This window comes from Polypterus senegalus, chromosome 5 (assembly GCF_016835505.1).
Source record: "Polypterus senegalus isolate Bchr_013 chromosome 5, ASM1683550v1, whole genome shotgun sequence".
NCBI lineage: Eukaryota > Metazoa > Chordata > Cladistia > Polypteriformes > Polypteridae > Polypterus > Polypterus senegalus.
Genome location: NC_053158.1, coordinates 10,164,454 through 10,176,473, shown reverse-complemented (window position 1 = coordinate 10,176,473; position 12,020 = coordinate 10,164,454). Strand labels below are relative to the sequence as shown.

Genomic DNA, 12,020 nt, shown 5'->3' with positions numbered 1-12,020 from the left:
AATGTCGAATCAAATGCAGTCGTTCTGTACGTGATGACACTGTCATGGAGCAGGCTTGACAGCTCTGCCGCACAAACAGCTGCAGATTCCACACTGAATGCTATTGCGACTGCATTTGGTAATGTCAAATCATCCCTTTCAAGCAAAAGTCTTTATCATTGCTAGTGCATTGATTAGCTGGTCGCGATCATTTCCTCTTGTAATGCCTCGAACTGGCATGAGCTAGCTAGTCCTCTTAAGTTTACGACATACTGATGCGACATACAGCTCCCCAGGAAGCTGACGGCTGTCTGAAAACAAATCTCCGTAGTAGAGCACTTTGTGGGGCAGAGAAGTGGGCATTCAAAAGTGTAACTGCAGTATCGTATGTGTCAGCTAGTCCCAAAGTCCCAAGCACTCGCTGCCCTTCCGCTCCCAAGCAATGAATGAGTAGCCCTTTGCGAGCGGCGAAACATCCTCAAGCCCCAAGGCAGTCAGATAGACTTCAAAGGATTGTAGCCAACGAGTCCACGGAATCGGAGGCTCACCGGGTAAAAGCAGGAAGGGAGGCGGTGGTGAAAGGGAAAACTCAGCCATTCTCGTCGCCAAATTTTATGTCTAGGAAAGAGAGACGCCGACAGCTGGTAAGTGCAACAACTTCAAAACCTTTTTTATTGTTCACTCTCCTTTTTCTCACCCAGACCAAAGCAATCAAGCTCATCTCACCAAACAACAGACCTACGACATGGCTGCATAATCGAACCCTGTAATTAATATCACAGTGCAGATATATAACAGAAAATACACAAACTCCAGGGAGGAAACACCGGGTCATGACGCCTTACTACAAAGCAGTATGTTTAATTATTAACAGTATACATTATTTAAATGAAGTGAACGACTTCTCTGTGAAATGTAACATACCTACTGTAACGCATTTCATCATTAAAATGACGTCAAGTATCCATCCCAGTATTCTAACTGCGCACAGCACCGAGACGATAGCTCTTGGAAATTGACATCGACTCAGAAGACAAGAAGTGCATATGATCTGTAAATATGAGGCGCTCTCCTCCGATTCTCCATCTGCGACGTCTTCTAACAACACTAAAGCAGCTGCGCAGGTTCGAATAGTTCGGCCATTCTGCGCACCATTGTATTGTTTCAGATTAATTACAGTCGAAGTGCCTTCAATTTGTAAATGATGTGCAATTAATTTCAGAGTATCTGATAAAGGATATGAAGATATAAAAGAAAGAGAAACGACACAGAAAAAGAAGCACTGCTGTGACGGCTATGGAGCGGACTTTGTGACGCGGTGACAGGATATGAAGAACAGCACCACCTTGTGGAGATGAAAGACATGACAGAGATGTCAAAGGACTTGAAACTGGCCAGGAGTGACTTCAGCAGGCAGACATTGCAATCAATGGCCCACCACCAGCTTTATGTCACATAATCAGAAGAACAGACCTGAGCACAGGTGACATCAACATGGAGGAGGACAGGCTGTCGGCTGTGGAGCAGCTCAATCTCAGTGGCAAGCGTCATTATTCCAGCTGTTCTGTTCTGAACTCCTCTTCCCCTTTTCTGCTGACAGTCACATGGGTTGGACTCATCAAACCTGATCTTATATAGCGACTTTTATCAAGAACTCCAACACAAGGTGCTTCAGAAAGAACACAAGGTCAGAAACAATAAGAACAGAAGACAAATGTTAACTTTTGGAGTTCCGTTCTAGCACTCGGCCTACTCTGTATAGCCTTTTATTAACACTACAATACGAGGAGCAGTGAAGTGAAGTGATCTTGTAAAGACGGAGGCTAAGCAATGAAATGTTATTTTATCCAACTGCCTTCCCATGAAACGCCAGCACAAAGAATCTTTGTGAGATAAAGCAGAACAGCCAATGGGTGACCAGAGCCATCACTGGCCATTGTGCTCATGTTCTCCTCTGACATGCTGCTCATTTTGATGGCGCTCTTCTTCATGTTGACTTTAATCAGTTCCTTCAATTTGAATTCCATCCACAGGAGGGCAGCGTCCCTCTGTCGTCTACATTTCTTCTCTTCCTCTGCTCCACATGAGCACCGCGGCCTTCACGTGTCACCTTTGTCACCTCTATGGAGTTTTTGACACACATTGTAACGTCTCGATTCAACTGGTAAGCCCTCCACATGCTGTGTGCCACATGTCACTCTGCCGTTTATAAAAGGAGTTTTAATGAAGACACTTTAATGTGGCAGTTGACAGGAATCGTTCATGTGGTGGATACTGTAAGCGAGGTCACTGGGACTCTTTGTGAATGGCGCTTTAACTTTATTTGATCTTTCTCTGTTAAATGTATGAGTACGCTGGCATTAGCACTTGGTGACTTCTGTGATTTATAAGAGACATATTCATGTAACTGTCACATGCCCTGGCAGGTTGACTTTACTGTCCTGAAAGCATTCTGAGCTTGTATTCCAGGTCAATACAATACAATACAATACAGTTTATTTTTGTATAGCCCAAAATCACACAGGAAGTGCCACAATGGGCTTTAACAGGCCCTGCCATTTGACAGCCCCCAGTCTTGACTCTCTGAGAAGACAAGGAAAAACTCCCAATAAAAACCTTGTAAGGAAAATGGAAGAAACCTCGGAAAGGCAGTTCAAAGAGAGACCCCTTTCCAGGTAGGTTGGGCGGCAGTGGGTGTCAAAAGTAGGGGTCAATACAATACAATATACAGAACAGAACAATTCCTTAAGACAGCATAATAATAAAAATTTTAGAAGTACAGTTTAACAGTAGATGATATGACATAATTAGGTTTGGATATTTTTAGAGTCCTGGAGACCTCATCCATCTAGCTGCCTCCCCATTTGGCCATGCCACGGCTGAAACGCTGTCTCGATGAAAGGACCCCTCTTTCCCATGATTCCTGTGATCCTCCATCAGGGATGACTTTACCATAGGCAGGCAAACAACTTGGAGGTGGGCCGTGGCACCAATGGCCACATTTGGGTACCGAGAAAAGAAACAGAATAGGTGAGGGTTAGTATTCAAATATAATTATTCATGTTACTTATGTTATAGTGCTAATGACTAACAACAGAGATGCAGTATGTACAGTTAATCAGCCAATGAAAGGTCAATGAAAGGCGCTATATAAAACAATGTCATGGAATCGTCCTGTGACTGACAGCAAAGGGCAGTGACAAACGCCAAGAAGAAGGTCAATAAGACTACAAAGCAGAGTGGAGCCTGCACACTTTAGAGCGTGACGAGGAGGAGCAGGAGGACAGAAGCCACCATTTGAAAGGTAAACTGGGAATGGAAACACCATGAAGGTCGCAGACTGACCCTAACAAATGGCAGGAGCAGCGCCAATCTGGAGTGGGACTTGAGTGAGGACGTCAGGAAGAGTGAGGATCAGGACCAGAGAAAAGGGGCACAGAGGGCTCAGCTCAAACATCACGATGACGGCTACTGGCTGGCTGAAGGACTGCAAGGTGAGTGTTTGGACTTTTTATTTCCTCTCATCTACACCAGAAAACGTGAGATTTGTCTCCTCAGTTTGGTCCCCACAGACATGGGGTACAATTTGGCAAAAGTCAGACACACCAATTTCCTTCAAGCTCAGTCCTTTGGTAACTCGGCCTGACGAATCTCAAAGGCCTCATCTGGATGTCTCCACCAATCTTATGAGGACCTTGGAGTTGAGCCACAGATGAGCCCCGGCAGAGGTGGCCTTGTCACCTGACAAGTGCAAATCAAGGGACCCGCTGGCTCCGTGCCTCAGGTGTCCAGCAGTGGCGGCCATCAAACAAGACACTGAAGGATGGCAGGGTGACCGCAGCTCCTTTGGCTTTCTGGTTGTTTGTCTTGTTGTCCCTTTAGTCGTCCTCTTATTCTGATTTCTTTATTTTTGAGATTTCACCAAAGGATGTCTAAATTTCACACAATGTTGATTGGATTTCTTTTTGTTCTCACGCTTAAGGGACACCTTCAGGGCTCTGCCAAGGTGAGTAATGCCACCCACGGAAAGAGGGGTGTCGTCACTGACCACCTATTCTGATCCCTAACTACGATAGCCCTGGCCCTACTTCAGCCATACAGAGGAAGTGGCCGTCACTTAACACTAGAATTACCAGAGTCTACTGAAAAACTCGTAGATCCGCCCACCTTAAAACTGTTCGCACCTCTCCAGCCAGCGGCCGATTAAGACGAGCAGCAAGCAGCGGCTATTCCATCCCTCACCGCGTAGAACGTTCACTAAGTTTTCCCAGCTCTTGCCTTGTTTGATTATCTGGGAGTGACTGAACTGCTGGAGTTTTAGAGTGGAAATAATAGATTGTTATTTGGAACACGCATTAATGTGTGTTCTGTTTCTACAGTAGTCTGTGTAAACACATTGTTAAAACAGAAACTTTTCATATTTTAGTAATTAACGTTACAAAATCTAGGCATAAACTATAGAACAGTGAAGCCTGATTTCCAAAGATCAAATAAACACTTTCACAAAGGTTCAAGAGAAATGCTACAGGTTCCGTGGCATAGCGGTAAGATTCCCTGACTCACAGCCCAGCGAGCTTGCTGTGTCTCAAAGACCTCAGTTCGATTCCCTGTGTTATTTTTTTTTCTTTTTAACCTCAAACGGACATAAAATATATAAATTGGTATACACTGCCAGTTAATGAGATTGTTACATTTTCACGTGGGATGCTCCTTTAAATATTTTTTAACAACTGAGACTGCGATTAACATGAACAAGTGTCCTTATAACTGTTATTTTTAAGATCCATAACATCCATAACACACACAGACAGACAGACAGACAGACAGAGCACTGCGTAATAGAGAGCAGACAGGCAGAGAAGTCACTAGTTAAATAAATAAACGGAAGGCACATGTACTGAAAGAAAAAAAGACCAACATGTGTGTTGATCCTGCTGCACTGAATAAGCCCACCCGCTCTAATCCCCCGATCTGACTCTAAGTAACAGCGCAAACCAAGTGTATGTGTGTACTGTATAATATTAACAAGAAGAGCATCTCACTGTTTATTTATTTATCTAGTGACTTCTCTGCCTGTCTGTCTCTCTATTACGCAGTGCTCTGTCTGTCTGTCTGTGTTATGGATCTTAAAAATAACAGTTATAAGGACACTTGTTCATGTTAATCGCAGTCTCAGTTGTTAAAAATAGTTTTAAAAGGAGCATCCCACATGAAAATATAACAATCTCATTAAATGACAGTGCATACCAATTTATATATTTTATGTCTGTTTGAGGTTAAAAAGAAAAAAAAAATAACACAGAGAATCAAACTGAGGTCTTTGAGACACAGCAAGCCTGCTGGGCTGTGAGTCAGGGAATCTTATTGCTATGCCACAGAAGCTGTAGTATTGATCGTAAACCTTTGTGAAAGTGTTTATTTGATCTTTGGCAATCAGGCTTCACATGTTCTATAGTTTATGCCTACATTTTGTAACATTTATTACTAAAATATGAGAAAGTTCCTGCTTAAACAATGTGTTTGCACAGATTACTGTAGAAACAGAACACACATGAAATGCATGTTTTCCAAATAACAATCTATTATTTCCACTCTAAAATGCCACTTCATTCCCAGATGATCAAACAAGGCATGAGCTGGGAGAAGTTTGTGCACGATCTAAGTCGGAGGGGGGCTGGAATAGCCGGCTGCTTGCAGCTTGTCTTTATCAGCAGATTTAGATGACAAAAGACGCTGCTGGGAGAGATGCGAATGGTTTGAAGGTGAGCTGGATCTACGAGTTTTTGTAGACTCTGGTAATTCTAGTGTTAAGGACCACTGACCAGACGAACCATAACTCCTTATTGCCAGAGAAAGCCATGGGGGAGACCTGACCTGACCCTTGAACCCATGTCTTTATTCTCTTTCCACAATGTGAACATTAAATTCACAGCTAATGTTGATGAAAAATGTGTTTTCTTTTTAACATTCAACTTTCAGGTTCAGTTCAAGAAACGGAGATCTGGAGGAACACGATGGGATTAGGTTCACTTCTAATAATGCAACATCAGGAGCCAATGTCACACATAGGGTAGAAAACACATCTTTAGAGGACACTGACTCAAAGGTGTGGCCCACCAGGTGACCTGTCCATGCTGAGCACCACTGTCCTCTGACCTATTAAGACTCATCTATGTTTAATGGTCTGGTGTGAAGATATGACACTGTGGGACAGCTGTGACTTAGATAGATCACCCCCCAAAATTAAAAAAAAACCCCTAAGTATTTTTTTTTTAAAGAAGGGGGGGCAAAAAACCCAAAAAAATTTTTTTTGTTTATTTTTTTTTGGGTGTTTTTTTGGGCATATAATTTATTAAAAAAAAAAAAAAACAAAGAAAAAAGGGGGCACCCCTGTTTAAATTTATTTTCCCTTTAAAAAAAAAAAAAAAAAAAAAAAAAAAAAAAAAAAAAAAAAAAAAAAAAAAAAAAAAAAAAAAAAAAAAAAAAAAAAAAAAAAAAAAAAAAAAAAAAAAAAAAAAAAAAAAAAAAAAAAAAAAAAAAAAAAAAAAAAAAGGCCCCCTTTTCCTCACCGGGTTTTTTGAAAAATCCAATTCCACCCTCCTTCTTTTTAAAGGCCCACTTTATCCTTGATGTAACAGGGTCCCCAGTGTAAAAAGGAACCATGTCCTCTTTTCTAATAAATTTATTATACCTTGGGAAAAAGAAAAAATTTTCTCCAAGGTTTGACCCCTGAGCCCCCAAACCAAGGCCTCTCCTGTTTTTTTAGCCCTTAAACTTCAAAAACCCCATTTTTTTCTGACTTCCAAAGTGTTTTTGGGGCTGGATTTAGGCCAGGGTTAAAAAAATTTGTCATTTGGCATTGAAAAGCCCCAACTTTTTTCACAGATTTTTTTTTAAAAAGGGACCACTAAGGGATGTAATACAATCCAAAAATTTCTTCTAATGATTCCCCAGGTAACAGAGGTAAATTTGCCCACAACAGGGCGGATGGCGGTGGACACACAGTTGGGGGTAACGGGCCATGAGTTCAATAGAAGACGTGCACAGACAGTCAGTGACGCAGTTTTAATTTATCAAAACATTAGGATGGACGACCGCGATGAAGTGAACGGTCAGATTGTTTAATATCGCCATGAAGACTCTGCTTAAACGATGACAAGATATTCAAATTAATTTTATTCAAACACACGAGGTACAGGCTCAATGGATCATGAAGGTATCATCAGGCCGGGGGTCTTACGGGGGCACATAATCTCGATTACGTATTGTCAAAGATTTCTTACCTGTGCCTCTCTCTGATTACGCAGTCAGTCGCCCATCGGTGTGTTGCTAAGCCTAGTGGTGCTCTCGTCACCGTGTCACTTGTACATTATGACAGTGAAGGACACCTGTATGTGCCCGTCCATGGAGTACCTTACAGCTTCTTAAATTTAGCAATGAAGAAGCCCATCATGTCCTTGTTGGCAAGGTTTACCAAATCAGATGTCAAAATGGCGCACCTCCTTGTCACTGCACATTAGACTGAATCTCTGAAGCAGCTTGAGGTGCTCCTTGGACAATCCTGCTCCAGGCATACCTCCGGCTCCAAGATGGTGAAGTCAAACACAAAACAGCAATGGGATCACATCAGATTCTGTACAAATACACTCATCCATAGAGAGGCCCACAAAACTGGGTCTCCTGCTGGCCTTTGACATTCTCGTAAAACTCAATGACCACCGAGGACCTGCCAGCATAAACACTGGGGGTGGTACTGTGTGTTAAGTGGAGACACCATGGAGTCTGAATTTGGGCAGACCCCTGATTGCCCAATTGTGTTAAGTAAGCACTGTCCAGGTGATGCAACAAAAATGAAATAATAAAAACCTAAAAGCGTATGCGGCTTATGCAGCAAAGTTCTAGAGAAGTTCACACAAGGACTTCTGTACATCCAAGCAGATATCTGGGAACATAAGAGCAATCCTGAAAAGAAGAGGCCATTGAGCCGACCGTAGCTAATCAAACTCAGCAGACCCCAGAAAGGCCAAAGAAACAGCCGCCCATCAGGTCTCAGCACAATGCCCAGAGGATTTAAAGTAGCATCCGACTTGAGAGGTGGGACTCATGGAAACAGCAACCTCTGTTATCGATTGTCCTTAGCGTGAGGAGGGCTGTACACGAAGTCTGAATACAGGAGGGTCTCGAGTTAACAAGTCAGAACTGGCACTGGAAAGTGTCTTTGAATGGAAACTCAGGAATAACGCATAATACTTTATTACTAAGGAATGTTTACGACGCATTCATTACGAACGGTGAAGCAAAGCACAAATCATTTCAACGTCAACGCTTCGAGGGTCTTGACGCCCATATGACTCTTCCAGTTTATAACTTAGGACCCTGCAGTTTGTTTTATTTCCGCTTGAGTCGCTTCATTTGTTTCTCATCTACAAACCTTTGTTCACTTCCTTTGCTATTTCCTTTTCGTTTTGAAGATTTCTCCTTTTGTGTTCCTGAGGTTTCTTCATTTGTCTTTGGTCGCCTTTTACTCCGAGAACTGCTTGCTGTTTGTTTCTACTTCACTCTCTCGATGCGATTTCTGCTGTAGTGTCCCTTTGATGTTTTGGAATTAACTTATTTGGAGCCTGGAACAGAAGGTCTCTGAAGTGACACCACCTCTCATGTGTGGCTGCTGACTTTCCCATTCCCTGTTTTTAGGTCCTTGCTCATCCTCGTCAAGTCTGCTTTCTGCACATTGTCACTCTCTGCTTTGGTGTACATTGTGTGTTTTCAAAGTGAACCCCAAATCTGGCCAGGTTGTGATCGTTGCTGCTTAATGTTTCAATCATTTATTTATTCTGGAAAAGAGCCTACCTGTGGCTACAGTCTGAGATAATAAAGTCCGCAGGGCCCAAGGCACCTGCTCCTCATTCTCAGCAATGATGACAGTGCAGGTGCTGTACACCAAAGTCCCTCCACGGCCGGAGCAGAAAGACAGAAGCAGACAGGCGGCCATATTAGCAGAGAGGCTGTGGATGATAAGACTCCGAAAGGAGAAGAAGAGCAGGTCTCTCCGACCCACTGGTTTGTGGCACATGGGGTGACCTCTCTGGAGATCTCTATCTATTCAGGTGGGCTAACACTGGCCTTACTGTCAGTTAATATCAGGACAACTGCCACAGCACTTGACGCTCACTTTGTGCTCCTCTTACTTCTCTGATTTTCTGAACTTTGGTCCAGAAGTCTCCACAATCTGAGAAGAGCCATCAGCTACTCTTGAGATTTCACATCAGGCCTCGCGGGCACACAGGTGACGTTCAGTGGAATGACCTGCAGTGTCTCGGTGGGTCTGAGGTGGCAGAAACGCGGTGCTATTGTGCGTTAAGAACAGGCAGCTGTTGTGTCTCTTAAACAACTGAGGAGTCAAAAGCACTTCATGCTGACAGACACACCACGAGCCAAACACGAACAAAACAAACTGCCAATAAAATACATGAAGTACGAACATCCATGAGTAGCGAGAAAATGGAACCTACACTAGGAGATGGACTTAGTCTGCAACAGGACAGCAAGTAGGGCCCAGAAGGTGACTGTGGGTCAAAATGTGTGACTACCCGATCAGGACTGCAGCCCGTTGTCTCAGTTCGCTGCTTTGTTTCTCATCCTCAGGTAGTTTTTAGGTGTGACTGTTTCTGCCAGCCATCTTTCAATTTCAGAAGTCATGACACTCGGTGTCACCAGGCAATGCAGACATTTGAGTGTCAGGGGAAAGCAAAGCAAAGCAAAGCCAGCACTTACCACACTGAACAGTTTACGCTGCAATGGCTGATAAGACGTCACTTCTCTCAGCGTCCACAAACACGCCATACTGGGCCGCTGAACAAGTCCACTGCACGGCGCATCCAGCAGGATCTTGTCAAGGACTCCGTGGGAATGGCGGCTCATCTGAAGAAGACACACAGTTTATAGGTCACATGAAAAGGGAAGTGAGGAGACACAGTGTGGGGTCCATGAAAAACAACAGGAAGGGGCACCCGACTAGTGCCAAACAATGCTGCTGGTCCACCTTTGAACCCCTGAGACAAACGAACATTAACATCGGCATGGCCGTCTGTGTCCATTCCAGAAGTCCATAGTGAAGCCCCGGCCTGAATGTTCTCGCTGTCCACTACAGACGGTAATCGCTGAACTCTGTGCACGTGACACTAGCGCCCCCCAAACCAGTACATGGGCACTCCTAACCATTCCGGGGCCCTGCGTCAGGTCTGCCTCTGAGGCCCCCACTAGCACAATGCAAACCCACCCAAACAACAAGCCTTTGCTCAGTCCTTGTTCCACACTTATAAAACACTCAAAGTCCACCACAAATACACCTCAGACTCCTCACTGAAACTGGTTTTGACGTGAAGACAAATAACTTTACTGTCCAGTGGACTAAATGAACATTGGATTGGACGTGTAAAGTGATTTTCACAAAAAGGGCTCTGAATCAAAATCTGCATACAGCACTTCAAGAATACGCACCAATAAAGACGATCAGTACAGAAGAGCTCCTCAACGTACAAATGAAACTTGATGGAGTACAGAAAGTGAAGATGTCTAGAAGTAGAAAAAGAAAACCTCCTGAGCCCTCGACTCCCCTGACCTTTCTATGACGTCCGCACTGAGCAGCAGCTGGCCAACTCATCATCAATACTTACGACAGCTAATCGAGGAGGTGCTCTTGAGCCCCAGTGGACCTTTGATCATTTTAAGGACTTTCAGCTTAAACATCTCTCAGCTGAGGTCACCATCACTGCCAGAGGAAGAGCACAAGCTGACATCTACAGACCCTCAGCCCGCTGCTCTTCATTTGTGATTCACTGTAGTCATGTTGGCTGGGAGGAGACTCCTGATCCTAACAGCCCTGCACATCACGCATGTCCTGCAGCTTAACATGTCACCGCACCCTGCATGCTGCGAAGTCAGCTCCTCACTGGTCAGCTTGCTAAAGTTCTAACGTATCATCTCAAGCGTGTTATTCACCTGTCCTAGCGTAATGACTCCTTCAAGGGACACAAGTGACAGCACCGAAGCACTTTGGTAGCCCACCGCCTACACTCAGAGAAAGCAATCAACGGCACAGGATTAACCAACAGGACGAGGCCCAGCCTGTCGGTCTTTGTCCTCACTGACCATCATGGCACTGACAGGCCACTGGGAGAGTCCACTGCTAAACAAAGTCTGTCCTAAAATGAGGCCATTTTGTAAATAAAACCGTCAACAATTCAATTTAACGTAACAACATCATGGAGCCAAACTAAAACGATGAGATTGTATTTCATAGGAATTAGACAACTGGACTGAAATGTGCTATTTTCCCATAATTCACACAGATCACTGTTCTTGTGATTATTTCGTTCCTAATTGCCTTTTTGTTGAACTCACTTTAGCACAGTCTGACCTCGCTGGCATTATCTTTGTAATTGCAGTACCCACCACACTGTCTCGCTGCAGCTTTAAAACTGGAGGACAGGCACAGGAGGTCATCTGACCGGTCATGTGATGTCCATTACATACCTGTGACGAGCGCAGTGTGATCACGTGAGACGGCTTTGGTCCCGTCAAAGCAAAACGCTTTAATGCACTGCAGCTTCCAAATCTCGGCCTTCTGACGGACCTTCGCTACCTTGCTTGCTATTTTGTCCATTGCAATGACTTCTCCCTAGAAACAAAAAGAAGGAGCAAACCTTTAATTTAACAAAGCGCCTTTGACAAGGTGTGCCACGTCAAAACAAAACGGCTAATATCAGGAACATCAGAGGAGACACTTGGCGGATCTCGACAACATTATTTTAATATAGAGGTTTAAAGCAGATCAGGCCCCAGGGCCGTCACCTTAGGCTTTAGCAGGATCTCAGGGCCAACACAGCTGGTGCAGCCAGCAACAATACAAGAAGAAGTGAAGAACGGTGAAGTGCGGACTCCTGGCGTTTCTTCTGCTGCCTTCGCTGTGCCATCCATTGACCTGTAAACGGTGATATTCAGGGCTAAACGTGGCCGCCTTCAGTCATGGCTACAAACTC

The 12,020-nt window shown here is 44.1% G+C and overlaps 1 protein-coding gene across 1 annotated transcript in view; it reads right to left on the bottom strand.

The window, feature by feature from the left end:
• Positions 1–11,660, bottom strand: part of nsun6 (NOP2/Sun RNA methyltransferase 6) — a 28,335-nt gene extending 16,675 nt beyond the window's left edge. The window contains exon 1 of the mRNA XM_039754343.1: positions 11,515–11,660. Within this exon, the coding sequence (XP_039610277.1) occupies positions 11,515–11,644 (130 nt within the window). The 5' untranslated portion in view covers positions 11,645–11,660. The remainder of the gene's footprint in view (positions 1–11,514) is intronic.
• Positions 11,661–12,020: the final 360 nt, after the last annotated feature.